Below are 24,402 nucleotides of genomic sequence, written 5' to 3'. Positions count from 1 at the left end.
ATTATATTATATTATATTATATTATATTATATTATATTATATTATATATGTATATTATATATGTGGTATATAATTATATATACATTAATTATATATAATTATATACGTTATATACAATATGTATATTGTATATACACATTATATATATGGTTGTAAATTTTAAAATAATAATAGGACAGAGATGTAGCTCAATGGTTAGCTCACGCACTTGGTTAGCATGTGTAAGTTCCTGGGTTCAATCACTGGCACCAAAACAATTTTTAATACACATATCACAGTCATTATTCAAGTTAAGTTTTATTTTTAAAAGATCAAATTTATTAAAAATTTTAGAAATCAATATGTTATTTACAAAAGCTTTGAGAAAACAAGCAAAAAAACATAATATCCTTATCACATTGAGGAAAATAGGAATTTGTTAAACGGAATCCAGGAAGCAGTAATCAAACCACAAAATAAGCAGACAACATTCAAGACTGTTATAAGTCTGAGTTCCCATGTTTGGCAGTAGGCCACAAACATAGCAGGCATGAGACCTTAGGTTTCCCTTGAAACCCCATCCCAAAGAAAATCACTTTTGTTTCCCATCAAATACATCATTAAGAAGCTAGATATCATTGTACATTCCTGTAATCTAACATCCATGCAGCTGAGGCAGGACCCAGTTGAGAATCTGTTTGAGAAAAGAATATTTGAGAGAGTAAAAATATAAATACAAGCAATATTGTAAAGAAATATTCACAATACAGTTATCCAAAGAATTCGTATGTAAAACATATAATTCAATAAGAAAAATCCACAAATCATGGCTGGTAAGGGCCCAGCAGGGTAAGGCCCTACACACTCAAGTCTGGGGACCTGAGTTCAATCCCTGGACCCTACAACAGAAGAAGAGGCCCAACTCCTCAAAGCCGGGCTTTTACCCCCACACATACAATACTGCACACATACCGCCCTATGTCATGTACATGCTAATAACTAATAAATTAATTTAACCTACAAATCAATAAGAATGACAAAGAAAGCCCAGTAAGAAATCTGTCAAGTTGGGCAGCGGTGGCACAAGTCTTTAGTTCCAGCACTCGAGTGGCAGGGGCAGCCCTCTGAGTTTGAGGCCAGCCTTGTCTATAGAGCGAGCTCCGGGGCACGTAGGGCTACACAGAGAAATCCTGTCTTTAAAAAAAAAAAAAAGGCAAAAAGTTACCACAGCCAGGTCTTTCACAAAAGACTAGTAGAGCCAATGTGTTTATGACAAGGTGCTTAACCCCTGTGTGTAATGGAAAGACAGATGACAACCGCGGGCTTCTGCTCCACACTAAGCGGAATGCCTCAAACTGTAAAGCCTGACAGCATCAAATGCTGGTAAGAACATGGCCGGCAAGGTGACCCTCACACGGCTGAAGATCACCCGGGCACCACCGCTGATGAGCCGTGTCTGCTAAAGCTTTGCCCCCTGCGATGGAGAGTCCTCCATGGAGAGGACTCCATGCGATGGAGAGCTAGATAGATAGCTAGATAACTATCTCTATCATCTATCTGCCTACATCTGAGGTGGCTTGAATGGGCTTGGCCCCAGAGATTCATGTGTTTGAATGCTTGAGCCACGGGGGAGTGGCACTATCATGAGGAGGTGTGGCCTTGTTGGAGGAGGAAGTTAGAGGAGCCTCTTAGAGGAAGTGTGTCACTGTGGAGGCGGGGCTTTGAGATCCTACGTACACTCAAGCTCTGCCCAGGATGAAGCACATCCAGTCTCCCCCTGGATGCCTTAGGATCAAGACATAGAAAAGCAGCCCCCGTTAAATGTTGGCATTAAATATAAGAGTTGCCTTGGTCATGGTGCCTCTTCACAGCAATAAAAGCTAAACTAAAACATCTCTACCTCTCTTTCTGCTTAATGTGTGCCACAAGTTGGGTAGTTTTGTGCTCCTGTTGCGATCACTTATTGCCACACGGCAGGCCCAAAAGTCCATGGAACCAAGAATATGGAGTGAATAACTCCATATTATATAACTCCAAGAATAACACACATAACTGGCCCCTGAGAAGTGGGGCCATTTCTGTGACTAAACCTGACTGAGTGGGTCTATATTTTGACACTAGTTTTCAAGAGAAATTTGGAAACATTAGAAGTAGGGAGAGAAAAAAGTCTAGGTTGTTACAAGCAGAAATTAACAGAATAACAACAGAAATCTGGGTAATTGTAATTTAAATGAGAAATGTCATCCATAGGCTCATGCGTTCAGATACTTGGTCTCCAGTTCTTGGTGTTGTCTGGGGAGAATATGGAACTTCTAGCAGGTGTAGCCTTGATGAAGAAAATATGCCAGTAGGATCTATGGACCTGCCTCACTTCCTGTCCAATCTCTCTGCTTCCTGTGTAGCTGAGATGTGATCTCTCAGCTCTGGCTGCCTGCTACCCACCAAGCCTCCCTCACCTTTATAGATTTCTCCTCTAGAACTGTAAGACAAAATACACTTTCCTCTTTAATTTGTTTTTGATCATGAAATTTTAATCACAACATAAGAGCAACTGATACAACAATAAGTCTCAGATGAGGATAAGGATTCCATTGGGAACTGGGCTAAAAGCCATTCCTGTTCATGTTGGCAAAGACATTGATTACATTTTATCCATGCCCTGTATTTTGCCAGGAGGCTGAGTTTAAAGGTGATTGACTAATTAATTGATCTCAGCTAGGAAACTTCGAATCAATCCAGAATTTAGACTGTGGCGTGGTTATTGTTGGCGTTTTCAAGCCAAGTTTACAGTGAGAATAGGAAGCGAAATGCAAAGCAGGAAGACTTGAAAACATCTGTTTGGTCATAAAAGCCAGTGCAGAATAAGAACGAAGAAAGGTGTGGACTTGAAAAAAACAATCCTCAACTTCATTTGGAAAAACAAAACAACCAGAATAGCTAAAACAATCCTATACAATAAAAAAAAAAATTTCTGGAGGTATCCCTCACTTCAAGCTCTACTACAGAGAAATAGTAATAAAAACTGCATGGTACAGGCATAGAAACAGACTGGTATATCAATGGGATCAAATCTAGGACCCAGAAATAAACCCACACACCTAGGGACACCTGATTTTTTACAAAGAAGTCAAAACTACACAATGAAAAAAAGACAGCAACTTCAACAAATGGTGCTAGTCTAACTGAGTTTCTACATGCAGAAAAATGCAAATAGAGCTATATCTATCACTCTGCACAAAACTAAAGTCCAAGTAGCTCAAAGACCTCAACATAAAACCAGACACACAAAACCTATTAGAAGAGAAAATGGAAATCAGCCTTGAACTCATTTGCACAGAAGACAAATTCCTGAACAGAACACCAACAGCTCAGTCTCTAAGATCAACAATTAATAAATGGGACCTCATGAAACTAAAAGGCTTCTGTAAGGCAAAGGACACTGTCAATAGAACAAAACAATAGCCTACAGACTGGGAAAAGATCCACCAAATAGAGGACTAATATCCAAAATATATAAAGAACTCAAGAAATTAAACACCAACTAAACAAATAATCCAATTTAAAAATGGGATACAGAACAAAACAGAGAATTCTCAACAGAGGAATCTGGAATGGCTGAGAAGCACTTAAAGAAATGTTCAATGTCCTTAGTCATCAGGGAAATGCAAATCAAAATGACTAAGATTCCATCTTACACCTATCAGAACGGCTAAGATCAAAAACTCAAGTGGCAGCACATGCTGGAGAGGATGTGGAGAAAAGGGAACCCTCCTCCATTGTTGGTGGGAGAGCAAACTTGTACAACCACTTTGGAAATCAATCTGGTGCTTTCTCAGAAAATTGGGAATAGTTCTACCTCAAGACCCAGCCATAACACTCCTGGGCATAAAAAAGATGTTCCACTATACAGCAAGGACATTTAATCAACTATGTTTATAGCAGTTTTATTCATAATAGCCAGAAACTGGAAACAACCCAGATGTCCCTCAACTTAGGAATGGATACAGAAATTGTGGTACATTTACAGAATGGAACACTACTCAGCTATTAAAAACAAGGAAGTCATAAAATTTTCAGGCAAATGAATGGAACTAGAAAAGACCATCTGACTTTCACTCAGAAGAGGAAATAGAATAGGCAGTAGAAGTGGTTGAAAAGACAGAACAGGATAGGAGAGGATTACAGGGGGAAACAAGGGTGGGGAGCAGATGTGGAGAGAGCAGGGGAAGGAGAACAGAGAGTTTGCAGAAAGAAGAGAAAACATGAGGGTGTCTCTGAGACAAGCTGGAGATGATCTACAACAGGGTAGGCTCCAGGGAGGATATGGGGGTGACTCTACCTGAGACCCCAAGTAGCAGGGTCATGGAGACTGAAGAGGCCACCCTCTAACTACACAGGACTCCTAGTGGAGGGGAACACCGACCCACCCACAAAAACTTTGACCCAAAGTTTACCCTGCCTACGAGATGTGCAGGAATAAAGATAGAGCAGAGATGGAGGGAATGTCCAACCAATGCCTGGCCCAACCTGAGACCCACCCCAGGGGAGAGAGCCAAGCCCTGACACTACTAACAATACTCTGCTATGCTTGCGGACTGGTGCCTAGCATAGCTGTCTTCTGAGAGGCTCTACCCACCAAAGGATGGAAACAGATGCTGAGGCTCACAGCCAAAGATTGGGCAGAGCACAGGGAGCCTTGTGGAAGAGTTGGGAGAAGGATAAAAGGAGTCAGAGAGGCAGGAGCTTCACAAGAAGACCAACAGAGCCAACTAACCTGGGCCCAAGGGGGGACTTCAAAGACTGAAGCACCAATCAAGGGCCATGAATATAGGCCTCCTACATATATATACATGAATGGGCAACTTGGTCTTCTTGTGGGTTCCGTAGTAAAGGGATCAGGGACTCGCTTCTATAAGAAAATAGGCTGAGCTCCATGAATTCCTCCATTCCTCTACATCAGCTCCTGCTTCCAGGTTCCTGCCCAGTTTGGATTGCTGCCTTAGACTACGTTCAAATAAAAACATTCCTCCCCAAGTTGCCTTTGGTCATGATACTTCATCACAGCAGTGGAAAGCATGATTAAGACAGAATCTCACGTGAGAAATGAGCTTCTTGGTTCTGCCTTTTTCTCCACGGTATCAGTCCTTTCTTGTGAATTCAGAGATAACCAGCAAGAAATTATGGAAGAGAAAATCAGAATTGAAGAAGCTAACTCCTAACCTGGAAGCTAAGTTATGGTATAGGACCCTCTAAGGACTCAGAATTTGACAGTGCACTGCCTCTATGTCAGTAGTTCTCAACCTGCTTTGTGAGGTCTATCGACCCTTTCACGGGGGTCACCTAGGACTCTTGGAAAACACAGATATTTATATGATTCACAGTGGTAGCAAAATTACAGTTATGAAGTAGCAGCAAAAACAGTTTTATGGTTGGAGGTCGCCACGACACGAGGAACTGTATTAAAGGGTCGCGGGGTTGGGAAGTTTGAGAACCAGTGCTCCGTGTGATGAGTGAGCTGTGCAAGCGAGACTGACCCCAGCAACTGGAAGCAGCTGGAGGTCTGCTTAAGAAAAGTCTACTGAGGTCTGCAGATACCTAAAGTGGGCAAGGGCCAGGCCCTAACCCCAGCAGAAGACTAACCATTTATGGAAACAACTGGGAGTCAAGCAGGGGTTCTACCCTGGGACCAGAGAGCAAGAATAAACGATCCTCTCACACATGCTAAGCCTCAGGCCTCCGGCAGCTCTTCCTGGGGTGCTCTGCATTCTCATAAAGGAGAGTAGGCAGCAAAGCCCATGTGCGCAGGTGCATGAGACCTTGGGTATCCTGCACTCGGTCTCCTGAAGGTTAATAAAATGGGCCCAGACTGGTATGTGGTTAGTGGTACCGTACTTGTCTAGCAAAAGTGGGGCCTTTGCGTCAACCCTTGCACCATAAAACAAGAACCCAGATAAGTAAATAAATGCCTATTCCTCTAAAGACTGATTAAAAAAAAAAAAAGATGAGAGAAACATGCTGTGACTAGGAATAAAAGTGATGACTGTTTAAGAGGTGCTAGAGAGAGCTTCAAAGACACAAGCAGAAAAGTCAGGTCACAGCCCACCACTAACGTATCTCACTACCCCAGTGGCTCCCAGACCTGTAGGTCTTGATGTCACAATAGTCTATCCACAAGTCCATCCTCTCTTCCATGTCTTTATACTGTACTAGCTCACTCGTCTGCATTGTTTGAATGGACTTTTAATTTCTTTTAATGTGATTTACTGGCAAATCTATTCAAGTAAAAATCTAATTTTCAGGGCACTGTTACAGCAGGCAGAGCTGTGCGTACAACAGCCCGCCTGATCCCATGTACTCATCCGTATGACCCTTCTAAGCTACTCCAATCTCATTCACTCACCACTGTCTTGGGCATTCCATACAGGCCTAAAGTTACTTAAAGATAATGATTTTAAACTATACTGTATTCACAGGAATCAATTCTTATAGCGTGACAGGTTCTGCCTTCATGTAGGCAGACAAAACAGCATAAAGAACATTGCTGTGACTGCCATCATGGCACATATTAGTGATGTCTGTGCTTCGAAAGCTAAGACAAGAGGGTTGTTACTCTGAAGCCACCCTGAACTACATAATGAGGTTCTGTCTCAACAAAAATCAAATAAATAATTTGTGAGATCAAAGAAACATGCTGGAACCCTGGATCCAACCCAGTTGCTGTGACAAACCTACTGTTACTAATCAACTTAGAAAGAGGAAAGGTTGGTTTTGGGCTCACAGGTTCAGAGGTTTCAATTCTTGGTCGATCAGCTCTATTGCTCTGGGGCCTGGAGTGAGGGCAGCGTTCCCAAATTCCCAGTGACCACCTTCCTTCTTCTAGGCTTCCCTCCTAATGCTTCCACCATTGGCAATACCGCCATCAGCTGGGGGACCAAGTCTTCAAGGCAAGAGCCATTGGGGGACAGAGAATAAGAACCACCAACTGGCTGTCTGAATTTGGGCAGGCTGTGTCCCAGCACTGATCCTCAGGGCCTGCATCCACAGAAGGACATGCTAACGCCTACCCCTGTGAGGCAATACATTATTCTAAAAACATCTTTGGCATTCTAAGAGACTGGAACTTCTGCAGCACCTTACAGCCACAGTTAATAACACACCTTGAGGTCACTTACAACTTAAGATTGCTATCCTGCCGTGTACTCCGCCTGTTTGGTTAGCCTGCCTTTAAGGGAACAGTGTAACAGCCAACCTTACTTGCCTTGGGTTTCCCCGTGTAATCAGCTTTTACAACCTAAGCTAATGCATAGCTTTAATCTTAAATGATATGCTCTTCTGTGTTCTGACCCATGAGTAATGCATGTGTGCATGTATTTTGTGGCAATCAGCACCGGAAGCAGCAAATAGACTGAAAACATCCTTACAAAACCAATACCAACATAAATGTTGTAAGTGGCACGGACATAGGTTGGTAAGTCTGTGTGCCGTGGTGTTTGTGATACAGCTTGTTATCTGGGTCAGCTGGGGGGCAGTTGGAGCTAGGAAGGTTTCTATAAAACTCGGAGATATATATGTTTCTGTAAAACTCTGTTAAAGATCCCTGCAAGGAGGTCTCATTCCTTCCCCCATGGGACCCTTTCTGTGCTGTTTAATAAATATAGAGCAAAGCCCTTTGTTAGAGACACAGACACACAGAGAGAAAAGACAGCCCTCAGGCAGGTATAGATCCAGACGCATACAACAGGCAGGAGATGATGGACGACCCAGGGAGAAATGAGTAGAGAATTTGAATCCGGGCTCGCTCTCAGTTAAATTACTCCATGGGGAAATGTTTTTCATTTCTGACACATTTAGAGTACCCGGAGGTTATTACTAATGTGTAATACACCTCTGGGTATTACAGACCTCTAGGAATTGCCACTGGGTTTAAATGTGGAAACACACACGTTAGCGTCTTTTCTTGTCCGTGTGACAAAAGCAATTTAAGGGAGGTGGGTTTATTTTACCCCTAGTTTGGGATATAGCCCATCAAGCAGGGAGGGTGGCAGGAGTTTGAGGCAGCTGGTCACAGTGCACTCACTGTCAGGAAGCAGAGAGAGATGAATGTGCTCAGCCTGCTCTCTCATTTTTATTCAGCCTGTGACCCCATCCATAGGATGGAACTACCTGTATTATGCATGGGTCTTGTTCCCTTCTTGAAATGCTCTCACATGTGTATCTCCATGATTCTAACTCCCTTCAAGCTGAAGCTGCCGGGGAACCATCCCAACAGGCTGAGTTATCCGCCGAGTGTGCAAGCACTCAATAAAGGGCAGCTAGCCGCAACTTTGGTTCTTCAAAGCACTAACCTATTCTTATTGGAACATTTGAAATCAAATGCATCTTCAATGGAATTACAGCAAAAACCACACACTCTTCCAGCCATTGCTCTTGTGGAGCTTGGCATTTATCAAGCAAGATGAAGGAGCTCATGGCTTTTTAATCCTAAGAAGTGATGTATGCTGTAAGTGATCAAATGAGAAAAACCAAAATGATCCCTGTGCTAGGTAACTAAGAATTCTGCTACCCCAGTGGCTCAAACGCCCATTAGCAGTTGGCTCTTTCACAAAAGAGAGGGGCAGGAGACGAGATGGAAGACGTGGAAGGCTGTGGTGCGAAGATGCTGAGGTGCTTCAAGATGAATGGTCCTGGTCTTGCTCACAGGTGGAAAGGGCATCTAACAGAAGAGGGCTAGATGATGGTGGGACACATTTGGAGAAGCATTTTCCAAAACTGGATGGGAGTCACCAAGGAAGGGGTGTACAGGAGTTGGGATGGATCATCCTGGCAGGAACACAGCTTGTGACTTTCCCTAGAAATTGGGATGGTGGCGGGCTTATGATGGACCCTGGGACTCAGGGTGGGGAGGAAAGAAATATACGTTAGGTTGCAGAGTTAGGAAAAAGTTTGGAAATCACAGGAGAGGTTTGCTGAGAGTTGGAAGGCTGAGCTCAGGACCTCCTCCCCCCCCCCTTTTTGATGGAAGGAGGGAAATAGATCATCTATGTATCACTCTATACCCATTCTAATGGCTAGATGAAGCAGAGTTAAAAAGGCACACACTCACACGTGTGGGGAGACATTCATGCAGTTTTGATAAGATCAGAAAACAGTACACACTTTGGACAACAGCCTGTCAATTCCTTTTAAAATTAAAAGAATGTCTTTGCCACGTAATCCAGCAAGCACAGTCTTGAGCTCTCTTTTACTTAGAAATTAAATCTTAGTTTCACACAGGAAGTTGCATGCAGATCATCACAGCAGCTCTGTTCCCCCCAGAAAGGACCTGAAAAGGACCCATGCGTCTTTCAAGGCTGAATAAGCATGCCATGATATATGCATAGTACTCAGTAAAGAAAAGGAATGAAGTATTGTTCCACACCACCTCCTTTATCCTCAGGGACACCAGGCTGAGTGAAAAAAGCCAGTCATACATCATGATTTCATTTTGGGAAAACTTATGAAATAACAATTATAAAGATGAAAAAAACAAATGAATCCTGGGTCACAGATTAAGGGGAAGGGATAGTTATGAGGGAGCGACACAAGGAAGTCTCTAGTCATGATTGACTTGACTGTCTTGAGTCCAGCAGTGGTTATTCAAGATTTCAAGTCCGCTAAAAAGAAAAAGCTGCACAAAGCTATACACACAAACACACAGCTGAATTCACACGAAATTCATACAAACTAAATAAACTCGATGATGTACAAGCGTCAGCTTCTTATTTCTGATGCTGTGCTTCACGGAGCCTAGGAGATGCATCAGTGTAGAAAGCATTTACTGCGCAAACGTAAGGACCAGAGTCTAGATCCCAGGGACCCAAGTAAAAGCTGGGCCTGCACAGTGGCTGCACCAGTGTGCAGAAGGCAGGGAGGCAGGAGAGGCAGAGGCCAGGCTGGCCACCTGTGGCTATCCACCCTGGGAGTTCCAGATACAGCAAGAGATCGTGCCTCAGTAAATAACTCGGAGATCAATCAAACAAGACATCGGGCATCAACTTTAAGCTTATACATTTACATGCACGTGCTCATGTACATGCACACACATATCCAAGTGTACAAACATGCAAATAAGTAAATACAGTTTCACATTCAGCAAGGATGCACAGGATTTCACTGGGCATTTCATACCCAGCCATTCTATGATTTGTTGTTGTTGTGGTTGGGTTTTCTTCTGTTTGTGTTTGTGTTTTAGCTGTGCAGCCAAGCAGACTTAAACTCACCATTCTCCTGCTCAGGTGGTACAGGTATGGCTGGGCTTTGTTTCCCTTTCCCTTCTTTATTTTTTATTTTTTAAGATGGGGCTTCTCTGTGTAGCCCTGGCTGTCTGTCCTGGATTTGCTTTGTAGACCAGGCTGACCTCAAACTCATGGCAATCTGCCTGCCCTCTCTGCCTCCCAAGCGCTAGGATTAAAGGCTTGTGCCACCACACCCGGCTTTTCCTTTCCCTTTTTAAGTCAACAGCACTATACACAGCACGCTAGTTATTTAACAGATATTCATGGAACATTTCATGTGAGCTAGGTTCCCTATGAAACAACAGGGATGTAATTGGGATGAGACAAAATGACCTCAAAGCTTTCGGGATTCCTGTGGAGTCAGACAGTGACAAGAGCCCCTTTCGGCCTCTTAGGAACTGGAAAAGACAGCATCCACATGGTGACCAGTTTATCACCTATAGCCACAGCTGCCTTCTTCACACTCCCTTGCAGATCCTAGGAACACAAAAGCAAGGAGCTGTGGCCCAGAGGCGAACAAAGTCCTCCAGCACACCTTCTATCTCTTCCTGTCTGGTGACCTATTAGCACAGTTTCTCCCTGACGGCTCAGCCTTCCTTCATCAAGGAGGACGGGCCATAGTCCCCTCCACAGATCCAGAAGAGGGACATGAGACAGGCTCATCAGCGTATTGCTCTCCAGGCTTTAAGGACACAGGGGCTTTGGAAGCTTCCATGTGCAGTAAACACAGCATTTTGCTTAAAAATCGAAGAAACGGAAATCGTTTTATGTCTGAATGGACACAGAGCATAGCCCTATAATGGCACTCTCTAATTGTCTGGCTAACTTTTTATCCAAACATAGAAAAAAAAATAGTCCCTAAAATACTTAAATAAAGAATAATAAATTAGGCTGGGTGTGGCAGCCCAGCCCCCCAGCTTTGGGGGGCTGAAGCCATAGGGTACCTACAAAGCAAGACTCCACATCAAAACAAGACCGTGCACACATATCAAAAAGAAAACAAACAAAAACAAGACACATTTTACATGCTACAATGTGGGTTCGATTTTAGACCTTCGTATTAAATAAAAGCAGCCAGATATAAAAATTTATATTGTATGATTACATTTATACAAAATGTCCAGACTAGGCGTACCTCTTAAAAGTGTATTTTATGCTATCTGAAGTCTATCCCAGTTTTTAAAATACAATGGTATTTCATTCATAAAATTTCAAATCTAATTTTTTTCTTTTGTTGTCTAATTCCTTTTATTTAATTTTTCCAGTGATGAATCAAATTAGGCCCTGGACGTGCTAGGCAAGCACTTGGCTCAGCCATGAGACACAATCTTACTGGTATGCAAGAGTACCTCCACACAACTCTAAAACTCACACAAAGCCAGTGTGAAAACCTCTGTCATGAAACCTTCTCCTCCCGTGTTTACAGATGAGAAAAACCAGAGCAGAGTATGAAGGGGCTGAGCCTGTGGCCGGGGAATAAGCAGGAACTCAGGCTCTCTCACTTCCAGACCAATGGATGGCTCATTTCTTTAAAGTCCAAAAATAACCCTCTCATTCACCAAAATAAGCAAAAAGGAATGTCACAAAAAGAAAGAGGGAAGGGAGAGGGAGGGGGGAAAGAGGGGGAAAGGAAGGAAGCTGCCCCATTTTTTACCATGTCCGCCATCTCATTTACCAGGGACTTGAATTATCTTCCTCACTCAATTAACAGTACCCTCTTGGACTTCAGAGGGCAGGGTATCAGTTTATAAATGTCTTTTTCCTAACTGAAGACCCAGAAATCAAGGTAAGAGGCTGTGAGCACAACCGCAATCTTAAAGTCATTAAAAGCATAGGAAATAGAAAGGAAAGCTGTTAAGAGGAGAAAGGATACAGTTGCAGATAGGAACGGGCGCACAAACACAGGGACAGCAAGGAACACTGGAACTCTGCAGCCGTTATCTCCTAGGAACGAGATATTTGATGGCTTTGCAGATTTTCTCTGTACTTTTCTGGATTTCTGTAAATCCCTCTAGGGAGCGTATACGCTTTTACCTACTCACTAGCAGGCCCTGTGCTATTTTGGCGTTTTCCATGTGCTATTTCTAATTTCAACTAGGAGGAATTACTACTTCCTTTTCCCAGGCAAGGAGAACACTGACAATGAGATGGCTCAGGGGGTGAAAGCCTGATGACCTTGAGTTCCACCCCTGGCACCCGCATAAAAAAGAGCGAACCAGCCTCCCCCACACAGGTTGTTCTCTGACCTTCATACACTTGACATGGCACCCAGGTACCCAAGCACATACACACACACACAATTAATAAATAAAAACACTTCTAAATTTAAAAAATAAATAAATGAAATTGCTAAGTGTGGTGGTACCTGCCTATTGCCTGCCGTTCAACAGGCTGAAGCAGGAGAATTGCCACAAGGGCAAGGCCAGCCTGAACTACTTAGTGAATCAATGACCCCCTCTCTCACATGCATATGCACATACGCACAGAAATGAGGCTCCAGGAAAGTAAAGGCCTCATCCTCTTGTGGTCTGCTCCATCCCTTCTTTCCTTTTCCTCTCTCCCCATCCCACACCTGAAAGTATCTACTAAGGGCCTAAGATGTTCAAATTGTACATAGCAAATAAAAATGTAGAAAGCATGCAAGAGACAATGCAGGAGGCCCTGGAAGTATGTTGTCGGCCAGACCTGGAGTTGGAGCAAGCCCTGAGAGGGTGCTGCTGCTGAACAGAGGAGGACCTTGAGCCAGGCTGACAGGGAGGATGGGATGTGGTTCAAGCAGAAGAAATAGCACGTGGGAAACAACCTAGCCTGATGGCTAGCAAGTCCAGGCTGAGGATGCATGTGTGTGAGTGTGTGTGTGTGTGTGTGTGTGTGTGTGTGTGTGTGTGTGTGTGTGTATGTGTGTGTGTGTGCACAGGCATGACTGAGTGAGCATTCGTGCCTGTGCAAACATCTTAGACATGTCATAGTTTGATATTAAACCTTACCCAAGATCTATATGCTACAAGCCTAGAGAGGTGGTAGAACCGTTGGAGGAAGGGCTTAATGGAAGGAAGTTGGGCAGCTGAGGCATGCCCTTGAAGGAAATACAGTTCGCTTTCTCTCTCTCTCTCTGGCTGCCATGAGGTTAATAGGCTTAACCCACAACATGGTCCCATGCTTATATACTTTGTAAACAAAGCCCCAAAGCAATAAGGCCAGCGACCAAGGACTGAAATCTCTACATCTGTAAGCTAAAATAATCTCTCCTCCCATAAGGTATCTTGTCACAGTGACAGGAAGTCAACAGTATATGATATACAAACATGCATATGTATGTGTACACACACAATAACTGTATATTTTAATATCTTGGTGTTAATAGTAATACTACTAACAATGTTGATTGCTAACATTTTAGTGATTATTAATACTTGGTTAACTTTTTAAATATTTATATTTCAATTTTAAAGTCTGGGTTCCCGAGCCAAAGATCCTGACGCTATATCCTCCACCAGCCAAGTTTTATAGGAGGGGGGAGAGAGCCTGCTGTCACTGTCTTTCTCCCCTAACCCTACTCAGTTTGTTTGTAAGACAGCATCTCTCTGTGTGACCCTGGTGGTCCTAGAACCTGCTATGTAGACCAGGCTGGCCTCTGACTTGCAGATACTACCTGCCTCTGCCTCCTGAGGGCTGGGATTGAAGGCGAGCACCACCACACTAGACTCCTTATCCTAGTTTTGTGGCATTAAATCCTTTCTCGGGCGGGCGTTCTTCCAAGGGCGGTTCCCAGATCTTCCCATTTATCTTGCAGCAGCAGGAGTCACAGCCAGGTTCAATTTCTGCAAACTACACCCCCTCAACTTGGAGAAAGGATTCTAAATTTAAACAACACAGCACCAAACTAAAAATGGCCCAGGGAGGAGCAGCCATACCTAGAGTCAGCCTCTTTTTAGATTTCACAGGCACAAAGTCCTTCCTTCCCTCCCTCCCTCTCTCTCTCTCTCATATGCAATCAAATGATAATTTAAAAAAAAAAATATCTCAAAGGTGCAGTTTGAGATAAAAGTGCCTGTTTTAAAATGGCCGTGAAGAGAATGAGGACAAGACAGAAACACAGCAAGAAGGCAGGTGCTGACTCACCCGGATGCTTTAGGGATTTGAGGGCATCCTTCAGTGCCCCACGCTCTGATCAGCAAATTTAAAAGTGTATAGAGTGAGAAACAGAGGGCCTGAGCATGGGTTCTGGGACATCTGCAGCTCCCAGGTCACATCCCCTTCCTAATGACCTCACCCGTAAACCGAGGCCGATCTTATTCAGCGCTCCTCAAGCTTTCTTCGTCCTGGGCACTTTTCAAAAATGTTTGATGCCATCCAGGCAAGTTGTGGCTCAGTAATCACAGCACTCAGGAGGCAGAGGCAGGGGGATGACTACAAGCTCACCTGATGAACATATCTGGGCTCCAGGATACCTAGGGAAACCTAGCTCAAAATTAAAACTAAAAAAAAAAAAAGACATTTAACCTCAAAGTGTTCATTTTTAGGATTTTTATTCAGGTGTGTCACATGTGTACTGGGAAGTGGACGGAGCACATGTTCAGCTCAATGCGTTTCCACAAACAGATCACGCTTCACAAACGGTCAGAAAACTGACAGAACACTAGGCCTCCCAAGGCTCCCTTGCTTGGCACATCTTCCTTGCTAGAAGTGAAGCGGGGAAGCACATCAAAGGAGACTGAAAGGAAGTGCCAGTTTGTTTATTGGTCTAAGTTTAATAACCCTGCCCGCCCGCAGTACCCACAAGCACACACCACCGATCACATCCCCGCCTTTCAGCTCCAGGCCATGTGAGTAGTGCGGTTTACTCTCCTGAGGAGTCAAGAGCCACCATAATGTGAAGAAAGGGGAGCCAGGTGCACAAACGCTCAAAGAACGAGCCAAGTAAATGACCAGACACGACAGGAAGCTCCAGGGTTTGATTAACACAACACATAACCCTGAAACTGCAAACCCAAGAAACGCATGCTGGGTACTGGCAAAGGTTTGGATCCAGCCCACAAAACAACTCCTAACTTGATCATTTAAGCCCTTTAAACGTGCCGGGTGGCGGTGGTGCATGCCTTTAATCCCAGCACATGGGAGGCGACAGCAGGCAGATCTCTGTGAGTTCGAAGCCAGCCTGATCTACAGAGTGAGTTCCAGGAGAGCCAAGGACACAGAAAAACCCTATCTCGAAAAACAAAACAAAACCCTTTGAACCCTAATGCTATGCGCAATGCCTATGAACCAATAATATATATACACATTTATATAACATTTAAGTACAGAATAAAACATCTGCCAGCTGAGGATTTGTTGGTGACTTGGTTTTAGGGTTGTGTGGCTTGTTTTGATACAGGGTTTCACTGTTTCCCAGGCCAGCTTTGAACTTCTGGGCTGAAATGATTCTGCCAGCTCAGCCTCCTCAGTACATGCCACCAATCTTGGCTTCTCCCGGAACTGTGCACACCGGTGGCCTACCCTTCAAAAGGCAAAGGTGAGATGGAAATGGCAGCTCACGGTTGTTATCCTAACAACCAGGAGGCAGAGGCAGGAGAACTGACACAACTTCAAAGCCAGTTTGGTCTATACAGCAAGTTTCAGGCCAGGCTTAATGGCAGTACCGGAAGAGCTGAAAGAAACACCGAGGCCAGCAGGGCAAGGTGGCTCATGCCTGCAATCCCAACCTGAGAGGCTGAGGCAAGATGGCTACTGTGAGTTCTGTGCCAGCCTGGGCTGCACAGTGGGTTTCAGGCCAGCCTGGACTACAGAATGAAATCCTATATAAATAAATAAATGAATAAATAAATAGATAGATAGATAGATAGATAGATAAATAAATAAATAAATAAATAAACAAACAAACAAGCAAGCAAGCAAATAGACTGGGCTCTGGGTTAAAAGAGTATTCTGCCCTTCCAAAGGACCCAGGTGCAATTTCCAGTACCCACATCAGCTCACAGCCCTGGAACTCCAGCTCCAGGGGATCTCATGTCCTCTTCTTACCTCCAGGGGCACCTGGACACACATGGCATTCACTCACACAGACATACACACATACATAAAAACAAAAGCAAATCTTTGTGTTTTTTTTTTTTAAGGAAAAAATATTGAAATAGCCAACATACCTAAAACATAGAACCGAGAACCTTTAGCGCGCACGTTATTTTAAAGTGCATACATAATGTACACAGACTACACACACACACACACACAGACACACACACACACACACACACATATATATATATAAGTCAACCATAAGCAGGGCCTCAAAGCAGATCTCAAATTTTTTCTAAGAGCTAATATAGCCACAGTCCGTCCTCTCACTAGAGTAGAAGGAAACCGGAAGTCAATAGCAAAGAAATAACCAGATGGAACCAGTTCAACTAATTAGGGATGAACTACACTTCTACATGATCCTGAGGAGAGATCCTAGCTAATGTCTAAGTAAGAGTAGGTTAAAAATGCGTAAGAGTTGGAAAACTGAAAGAATTATGAGGGATTTATAGAAAACTGTCATCATGGGAAATCCTTCCAAATCGAAAAACTACTCAAATTAATAAGTGCATTTAGCAAGATCACCAAAACAAAGCCAACACATAAAAGAACACATCGAATTTCTATATCCTAGGAACAACTCAAAAACATCTCCAAGTGGCCGCTCCAGTAGCGCAGAGAAGCAACAACCCAGTGGCATCACTTTCTGGCAGATTTCCATCCCACGTGTCCCAGTGTCTCCACTAGACACGATGGCACCTGCCCCTAACCTCAGCACTCAGGAGACTAGGCATGAGGGTCATGTGTAACACGGGCTAGGGATGAACCAAGTTCAAGGCCAGCGTGAGCTCAATACATAGCAAGATCTTGTCTCAAAGGTTAAAGAAAAAGAAAAATAGGGTACTTTCTGCCCAGTTCAGTTTCAATTACAAGCATTCATATGCTGTTTTCATCTCTTTTTTTAAGGCATCAAAATTACAGGATTGAATATACACTGTTCTAGAGTGTTCACTTAGCATGCCCAAAAAAAAAAAAAAAAAAAAAAAAAAAAAAAAAAAAAAGCTCCCCAGCACGACACAAGAACAATCCAAAACAAAAAGGGAAAGGGAGCCAAAACAAAGCCATTTGCACATAAACATTAAACTATTCAGAGGTGGGTAAAAGCACTTTCTCTGCAAGCATGAGGACCTGAGTTCAAATCCCCAGCACCCATGTAAAAAGCTGGGCATAGCTATGAGTGCCTGTAATTTCAGGACTGGCATGGGGCTAGGAGGCTGGAGACAGGAGGATCTTGAGAGCTCACCAGAGACAGCCACCTTAGCAAAAATGGTGAGCTTCTGGTGCAGTGAGAAACTCTAGCTCAGAGCAGCAAGACAGATAATGGAGGAAGGTGCCTGACATCCTGTTCTGGCCTCCACGTGCCCACACATGCACATGGATAATGCAAGAATTAAATAAAACATTAAAAACAAAGCGTATGCATTGCAAGCAGAGATTGAATGGCATTAGTTATAATATGTGTGATTTGTAATGTATAAACACGCAGGCAGAGCCACGTTACAATGGAGGCAGGTATCTGCACTTGTATGTCGACCGAATGAGAACGATAAATTGTGTTGCAGTTTCTTCCCACTGTCCTGCAAAATGCCAATATGCTTTAGATGAGTTATTCTGGAACAGCATTAAGTGATATGAACTTTTGTAGATTTAATAGCACCTTTAATCCTGAAAATCTATTTTTTGAGAGGAGGTTGTATTTTTGATTACAGGGTTTCTCTGTGTAGCCCTGGTTGTCCTAAAACTTGCTTTGCAGACTAGGCTGGCCACATCCGGCTAATCCTAGAAGTTTATGTACGTATACATAGGTTTACTTATACTTATAAGTACACTTATAAATACTTTTATAAACTTCCAGGATTAGAGATGGCTCAGCTGGTAAGAGCGCTGTCCGCTCTTCCCATGGTCCTAAGTTCAATCCCCAGCAACCAAATAGTGGCTCACAACTATCTATACTGGAAACTGATGCCCTCTACTGGCATCCAGGTGTACATGCAGATAGAGCACTCATACATAAAATAAACAAATAAAATCTTCTAAAAAAATAAATAAACTTCTAGGATCAGTGGATATACATATGTGTGTATATGTATGCATAGAATGTATGTATGTATAGAATGTATGTATGTATGTATGTATGTATGTATGTATGTATGTATGTATGTATGTATACACATTCTAGGCTCGGAAATTATAGTGTTTCACCTCTTCAACAAAGTGAAAGTTTGAAAGTTACAGATCACACAAGCTAACCCAAACAATTCTGGTTTCTTTCTGCCCCTGAATGCTACCAAATGAAAAACCTACTTGCAGATTTCAAGTGAGCATCCAGTTTCCATCGATAACCACTGGCATGAGCAAATTTCTAATCTGTCTTAACAAGTGCCCCGGACCCCTGAGAAAGCTCATGATATTCACAGGCCCTTCCTGCAAAAATAGCATTTCACTCAGCCAACCATGCAAAAGCAGCCATGACCAAAAAAAAAAAAAAAAAAAAAGTTAAAAGCATATGTGTTTTCTCTGAAGATATCAAAGGAGTCATGACGATTAAGGGAAACAGAAACTAACATTTCTTTATACTTTTTTTTTTTGATTGAAGATAGAGAATGTATTTCATATGTGAGGTCTGAAAGTCTGGGTCTGACCTTGTTCAAATCCCAACCTGATTCCGCAGCATCGTCTATTGAGAACACTCAGATTCCCGAAGTGTTTTCAGGAACCTGCCCAGACCATGCTCTCAGCACATTCAGTGTTAGCCTCATCTGCTCACACAATGTTGTAGTATTAAAGTCCCTCAGAATACAGAAACTTTGCAGGAGAAATAGTTTCTCTGTCTTTTATACACAAAAAAAATTCCACTCCTTTTTTTTTTTTTCCCAAAGTTCTCCTCTCTTGTTCTGTCAGATCTTTGCCTCTAAGGCCTTACTGATAATTCGCAGACTTTACCATGTCTATTTTTCAAACAAACCAGAAAATTAGTCAAAAGCCATTATTTTATTTTCTAAGGTTTGTCTTTCCTTTTTGTTTTTTAATACAAGATGAATTAATTATAATACTAATATAGGCAATTTTATCATCTTTGAATTTTTTTTATGACTTATTGATGCAAGCGTGTGTGTGTCAGAGAGCATTAGATCCCCTGGAGCTGGAATTACAGGCAGTTGTGAGCTGCCTGACATGGGTGCTGAGAGTCAAACTCAGGTTCTCTGCAAGGACAATACATGCACTTAGCTGCTGAGCCATCTCTCCAGCCCCATATGCAATTTTATTCTAAAGCTCATTTTATGGCGCGACTTGTCTGCAATCCCCTACCTACCTGAGAAGTGGTTTTTGAGGTGAAAAGACCTGGGCCTGAGCACACAACTCTTCACAAACTCATCGCTCATTAAATAGGCTCTGGGATATTTATTACTAAAGTTATCGGCCACACTGGTCAAGACCTGGGTTAACTCATTCAACTTTGTTGTTGTTGTTTCTCTGTATCTCATTCAACCATTTTAATTTAATTGTCTTATACACATGATTTCTTCCTGGCTTGCAAAGCATTTTGATTGAAATAAAGTAATAAAAGGGGCCTAAGTTATAAGAGGCCTTTCGTGGTCGACAACCTCACTGGGCTAAGACGCACGGGCAACAGGACAAAGAAAGGAAGGCCGTTATTAAACCACAGTGCAGCATTTCCTGAACACTGTTCATGACACAGTGGCCCATTAAAGTTCAAGTTCTGCCAACACACACCGGCTCCACCAACCTCTTGCAACGTCGCCTGGTTTCTTGATTAGTCTTTGCAAGGAGAGTTGTCATCTGAAATTTTCCTACATTTTGGGTTTTTTTTGTTTTGTTTTGTTTGTTTTTAGCAGTCCTTTTCATCATTTTTGGTACATTTGGTACATGTTTTGGTACATTTACTTCATATTCAGGTCAACAACTGGTACTTTGCTTCCCAGAAACAGCTTTCCTGGTCTGGTGGACACGTGCGTACACTCTCTCTACTGTTCTCTGTGTGCATTCATGTGTGTTTTTGTGTGTGTGTGTGTGTGTACATACTCACCTCACAAACTGTCTCACAATCTACTCCTCATCACAGACCCCCATCTCCCAACACAAAAAGAAATTGGCCCAAAAGACTCTTAGGGGACCCTAAAAATACATTAATTCATGACCTGTTTGCAAAGCAGAGGGAGACAGCTGGCTTTATCTTTCTCTCTAAGGAGAGGGCCTCCATGCACATATGCTTCCACCTCACAGAATCTCTGATTAGTCAGCTATGGCTTGATTCATCACTCTTCGGTATGTTTCGGCTAGGACTCAAAGAGCATAGACCCGATGACAGAACACAGCCCACATGTCTGCGCACACAAACATAAACGTCAGAAACAGAAGCTGTAGAAAGCAAGCTGGTCACACGCCTGCAATGGTTCCTAGGATGAATTTATTCTACCGTGCCTGTCCGGAATGCTGGTCCCGAGGCATCCAGTCCCTCACAATCTGAAAAAGCACTGATGTCATCTAGCTTCCTTCCGCTTGGGAGTCCAAGAAACTGTAACCCAAGGAAATCAAGAGTCACCCGGGGCTCTGCTGAGAGACGGCTGAACACACCAGAAACCTGCGCGTTTGGATTTGCCAGCCCGGGCTCTTTACAACACAAATTGATACAGAATTCCAAATACCAGCTCTCATCAAAAAGAGCAGGGAGACCTGAAGCTTAAAACGTGCTGACATGCTGAGATCGGGAGTATTTCTGTCCTAAACACTGGTGAGCTCTGACCTGGGCCTGAGCCTGTGAATCAGACAGCTTTAATCGTTTCTAAGTCATGCCCATGGCCTAGCATGACTTGACAAATAGACTTTTTTTTTTTCCGTCCTCTTTCTCCATTAACCCTTTCTCCAGCCACTGCAAACAGCAAGGAAAAGCCCCCTTTGGGGATTTTGAATACTTTGACCCCACAGGAATTATTTGTCCACGAGCGGCGGCGGGCTAGGAAACAAGAGTGAACCGTCCTCTTCGCTCTCTCCAGGGCCTCCCACAGCTGTTTCTTCCTCCCTGGGACTGCTTAATTAAAATTTAAACACCAAAACCGCAAGGATCAATGAGAGAACCTGAAGGGCCCACAGCCGCTGAGCCAGCCAACAACCCGAGGCCCCACCCTGTCCCTCCTAAAGCCGCGCGATTTAGAGCAGCCCGGATCCATTAAAGACGCTGCCTTGCTTTCGGTAGATGGCAAAGCCAGCCTCGCCCCTGGCGTCCACCCCGGTGGTGGGGTGTTGGTGGGACTCTAACCAGCCGGAGGTCAGACTCCTATGGCGAAAGCCACACCGGCTACCCGGCTTAGGGCACCCCACCTCCCGGCACCTGCGCACCCTCGGGACTGGGAAAAGTGCGTGGTTCGGGGGGGGGGGGGGGGGCTTCGCGGGGGGTCGCGGGGGGTCGCGGGGGTCGCCGAGCAGCTGCGGAGACGGCGGCCTGTCCCCGGCCACGCGAGGCCCCTCCGCGGGCACCGGGAGCTAGAGAATCGAGGGTGCAGAAGGAAGCGCGACCCTGAACCACGTGTACTCGGGGGGGGGGGGGGGCTCCCCCCCCTCCCCCATCCCCTGATGCTGCAGAAATTTGCCAGGGCCTCAGCCTTGAACCCCGGAATCCTCCAGAGTCCTTGGGGTTTCGGAGGGGGGGGTGGGGAGGCTTTTTCTCTTCAATTTGTTTCTGTCCTTGCCCTCCCCTCCGCAAGAATTCGTGCCGGCGGGTTTTTGTTGTTTTTTTTTTTTTTTTTCCTTTTTTTTTTTTGAGGCGCGTGGGGTACGGGGGGGGGGGGGGGGGGGGGGGGGGGGGGGGGGGGAGCGGGGAGGAGCTGCGGGCGGGAGCTTGCATCCTCACATCCCCGTGCAAGGTAAACAGTTCTGAAGGTCAGCGGCGACGACTCCCTGCTGAGCCCTCGCGGAAAAGATGAACGCTCCCCCGCTCCCCCGTTCCTCTGTAGATCCTCAGTCAGTGCCTCTCTAGAAACCCCGAACTGTGTTTTAAGTATCAAGTTCTCCAGCTATTTCCAATAACTGCCTGAAGCTTGCATTTTAATGATTAACAATTGTAAACACCCCCGCCCCCCCCAAAAAAAATTAAAGTATCAGAATTCTGGAAGCGATTATAAAGGAAACTGTGAGATGCGTAGTCAGCCAAGATTAAATAAGGAATACAAAATATATATACATATATGTGTGTGTGTAGTGCTGCAAAAAAAAAAATGGAAAACTGAATGACACGGAATTTAGAGAACAGTCATTTAAAGAGGACATATATTACATAACTAAAAATTTACGAATACACGTTAGTGATCAAATCGGCCATCAGCACAAACTAGGCACATTCACGTTGCGACATCTTCCCCGGGTGTCTTAGCCACCCCTCTGCTGTCAGCCCCTTACCTTTATTTTCGGAATCTTTCATTCTCTGTGTCCTCCCTCTGCTGCCAGAGAGCAGGAAAGTCCGGCTGCCTCTGCAACCCTTGACTTTGGATTTGTCGTTCACAGACAGTCAGCGGTCCCGGGGGCGAAGTCCCTCAACGCAGGAGCACCCAGGCTGTGATAATGGCATGCAAGTCAGTGTGCAGGGTTATAATTTTGCTCGTGCTGAAGCGGAAGGGATGAGGATGAAGGCAGACGTAAACACGACTTCCAAAACATGGCATGGAACCGGATCTGGAGCCTAGGTTTGCCCTTCTTCCTTCCCTGGAGTGGAGATGCAACCTCTTCCTTCCTTCTCGTCTCTGGAGAGGCTTGGCTCGTGTTAGGTTGGGGAGAGGGTGCAAGTGGTCCCTAAGAGACTTGACCTTCCTCTGAAGTACTCATTCACTGTTTCTTTCGTTTTCTCAGCAAGCACTTCTGGGTGGGTCCGGCGCGGTGCTTGGTCCTATACACACAATAGTGCACAGAAAAACCCCCAGCTCTGCTCTCAGCTGGCACAAAACAGAAGCACCGGGTGCCAGACAGTGACCCGTGTCCGCCACTTCACCAAGGTGTAAGCTGATGGGCAGGGAAGCTTTGCAGACCAGCCGGGACCAGGTACGGAAAAGCTAAACCAGGAGACCCCTCTACTGAAAGGCAGGGACGTAGCCAGCAAACTCTTCAGTCGTTCGGTTCACACCGAATTTTGTGTCATTCTACAACATTCCACTGTCATTCATTCAACAGACTGTAATTTTTGGCAGGCACTGTTCTACCTGTTAGGGTTCCAGGGGAGAAGAGCAGACAAGTCCCCGCCCTCGCAGCAATTTTTACCTTCTGGTGAGAGAATTCAGTCAAGCAATTAAAAAAAAAAAAAAAAAAAAAAAAACATAATAAGTGGCAGCAAACGCTGTGAGGACCAGAATAATGTGGCAATGAGGTAACGCGTGCCATTTTTAGAGAGTGTGGTCAAATGAGATGACATTTAACTTATGGAAAATGGGTCAACATTATCACAGCCTTCTAAACATCTTTACTTAATATTGGGGCTAGGGGCGTGGCTCAATGGTACAGTACCTGCCCGGCATATTCAATGCCGTAGACTTGGCCCTAGCATTGCCTTTCAGCCTTCTAGGCACCCCTCTGCCAAACATAGAAAAAGAAAAGGCACTCTAAAACTGCTTTTATCAGGGCCGGTGTGATGGCTCACTATGTAAAGGTACTTCCTTGCCACCAAGCCCTACTGATCTCAACCCCTGGGACCTACAAGTACAAGGAAAGAACCACTCCCAAAATTTGCAGCCTGCCCTCCACACACGCACCACAGCACAGCACACACACACACACACACACACGTCACACAAAATCAATGAATGTCAAAATTTTTTAAGTAAATAAACCTTAAAAAATAAGATGAATAGGGGCTGGAAAGATGGCTCAGTCGTTTAGAGTACTGGCTGGTCTTCCTGAGAACCCAGGTTGGATTCCTAGCAGCCACTCCACAGCTTACAATTGTCTGTAACTCCAGTCCCAGGGGATCCAGTGCCCTCTTCTGGCCTCCTTGGGTACCAGGCATGTACATGGTATATAGACATATATACAAGCAAAAAACCCATACTCATTTAAAAAAAAAATGTTT

The 24,402-nt window shown here is 44.2% G+C and overlaps 1 protein-coding gene across 4 annotated transcripts in view; it reads right to left on the bottom strand.

Annotated features, from left to right (window-relative positions):
• Nucleotides 1-24,402, bottom strand: part of Dnajc6 (DnaJ heat shock protein family (Hsp40) member C6) — a 154,002-nt gene that overhangs the window by 119,860 nt on the left and 9,740 nt on the right. For 3 of the 4 annotated variants that reach the window (XM_055628886.1, XM_055628885.1, XM_055628884.1), the window contains exon 1: nucleotides 22,746-22,966. The exons of the other annotated variant lie outside the window; for it this stretch is intronic. Coding sequence is in view for 1 of the 3 variants with exons in the window: in XM_055628884.1 (XP_055484859.1) it covers nucleotides 22,746-22,767 (22 nt within the window). In the remaining 2 variants the exon portion in view is untranslated. Of the gene's footprint in view, nucleotides 1-22,745; nucleotides 22,967-24,402 lie in introns of those variants that run through there. 4 annotated transcript variants of the gene reach the window in all.

Source organism: Psammomys obesus, unplaced genomic scaffold (genome assembly GCF_907164565.1).
Source record: "Psammomys obesus unplaced genomic scaffold, mPsaObe1.curated_primary_1811, whole genome shotgun sequence".
Taxonomy (NCBI): domain Eukaryota; kingdom Metazoa; phylum Chordata; class Mammalia; order Rodentia; family Muridae; genus Psammomys; species Psammomys obesus.
This window is presented reverse-complemented; position numbering and strand designations above follow the sequence as displayed.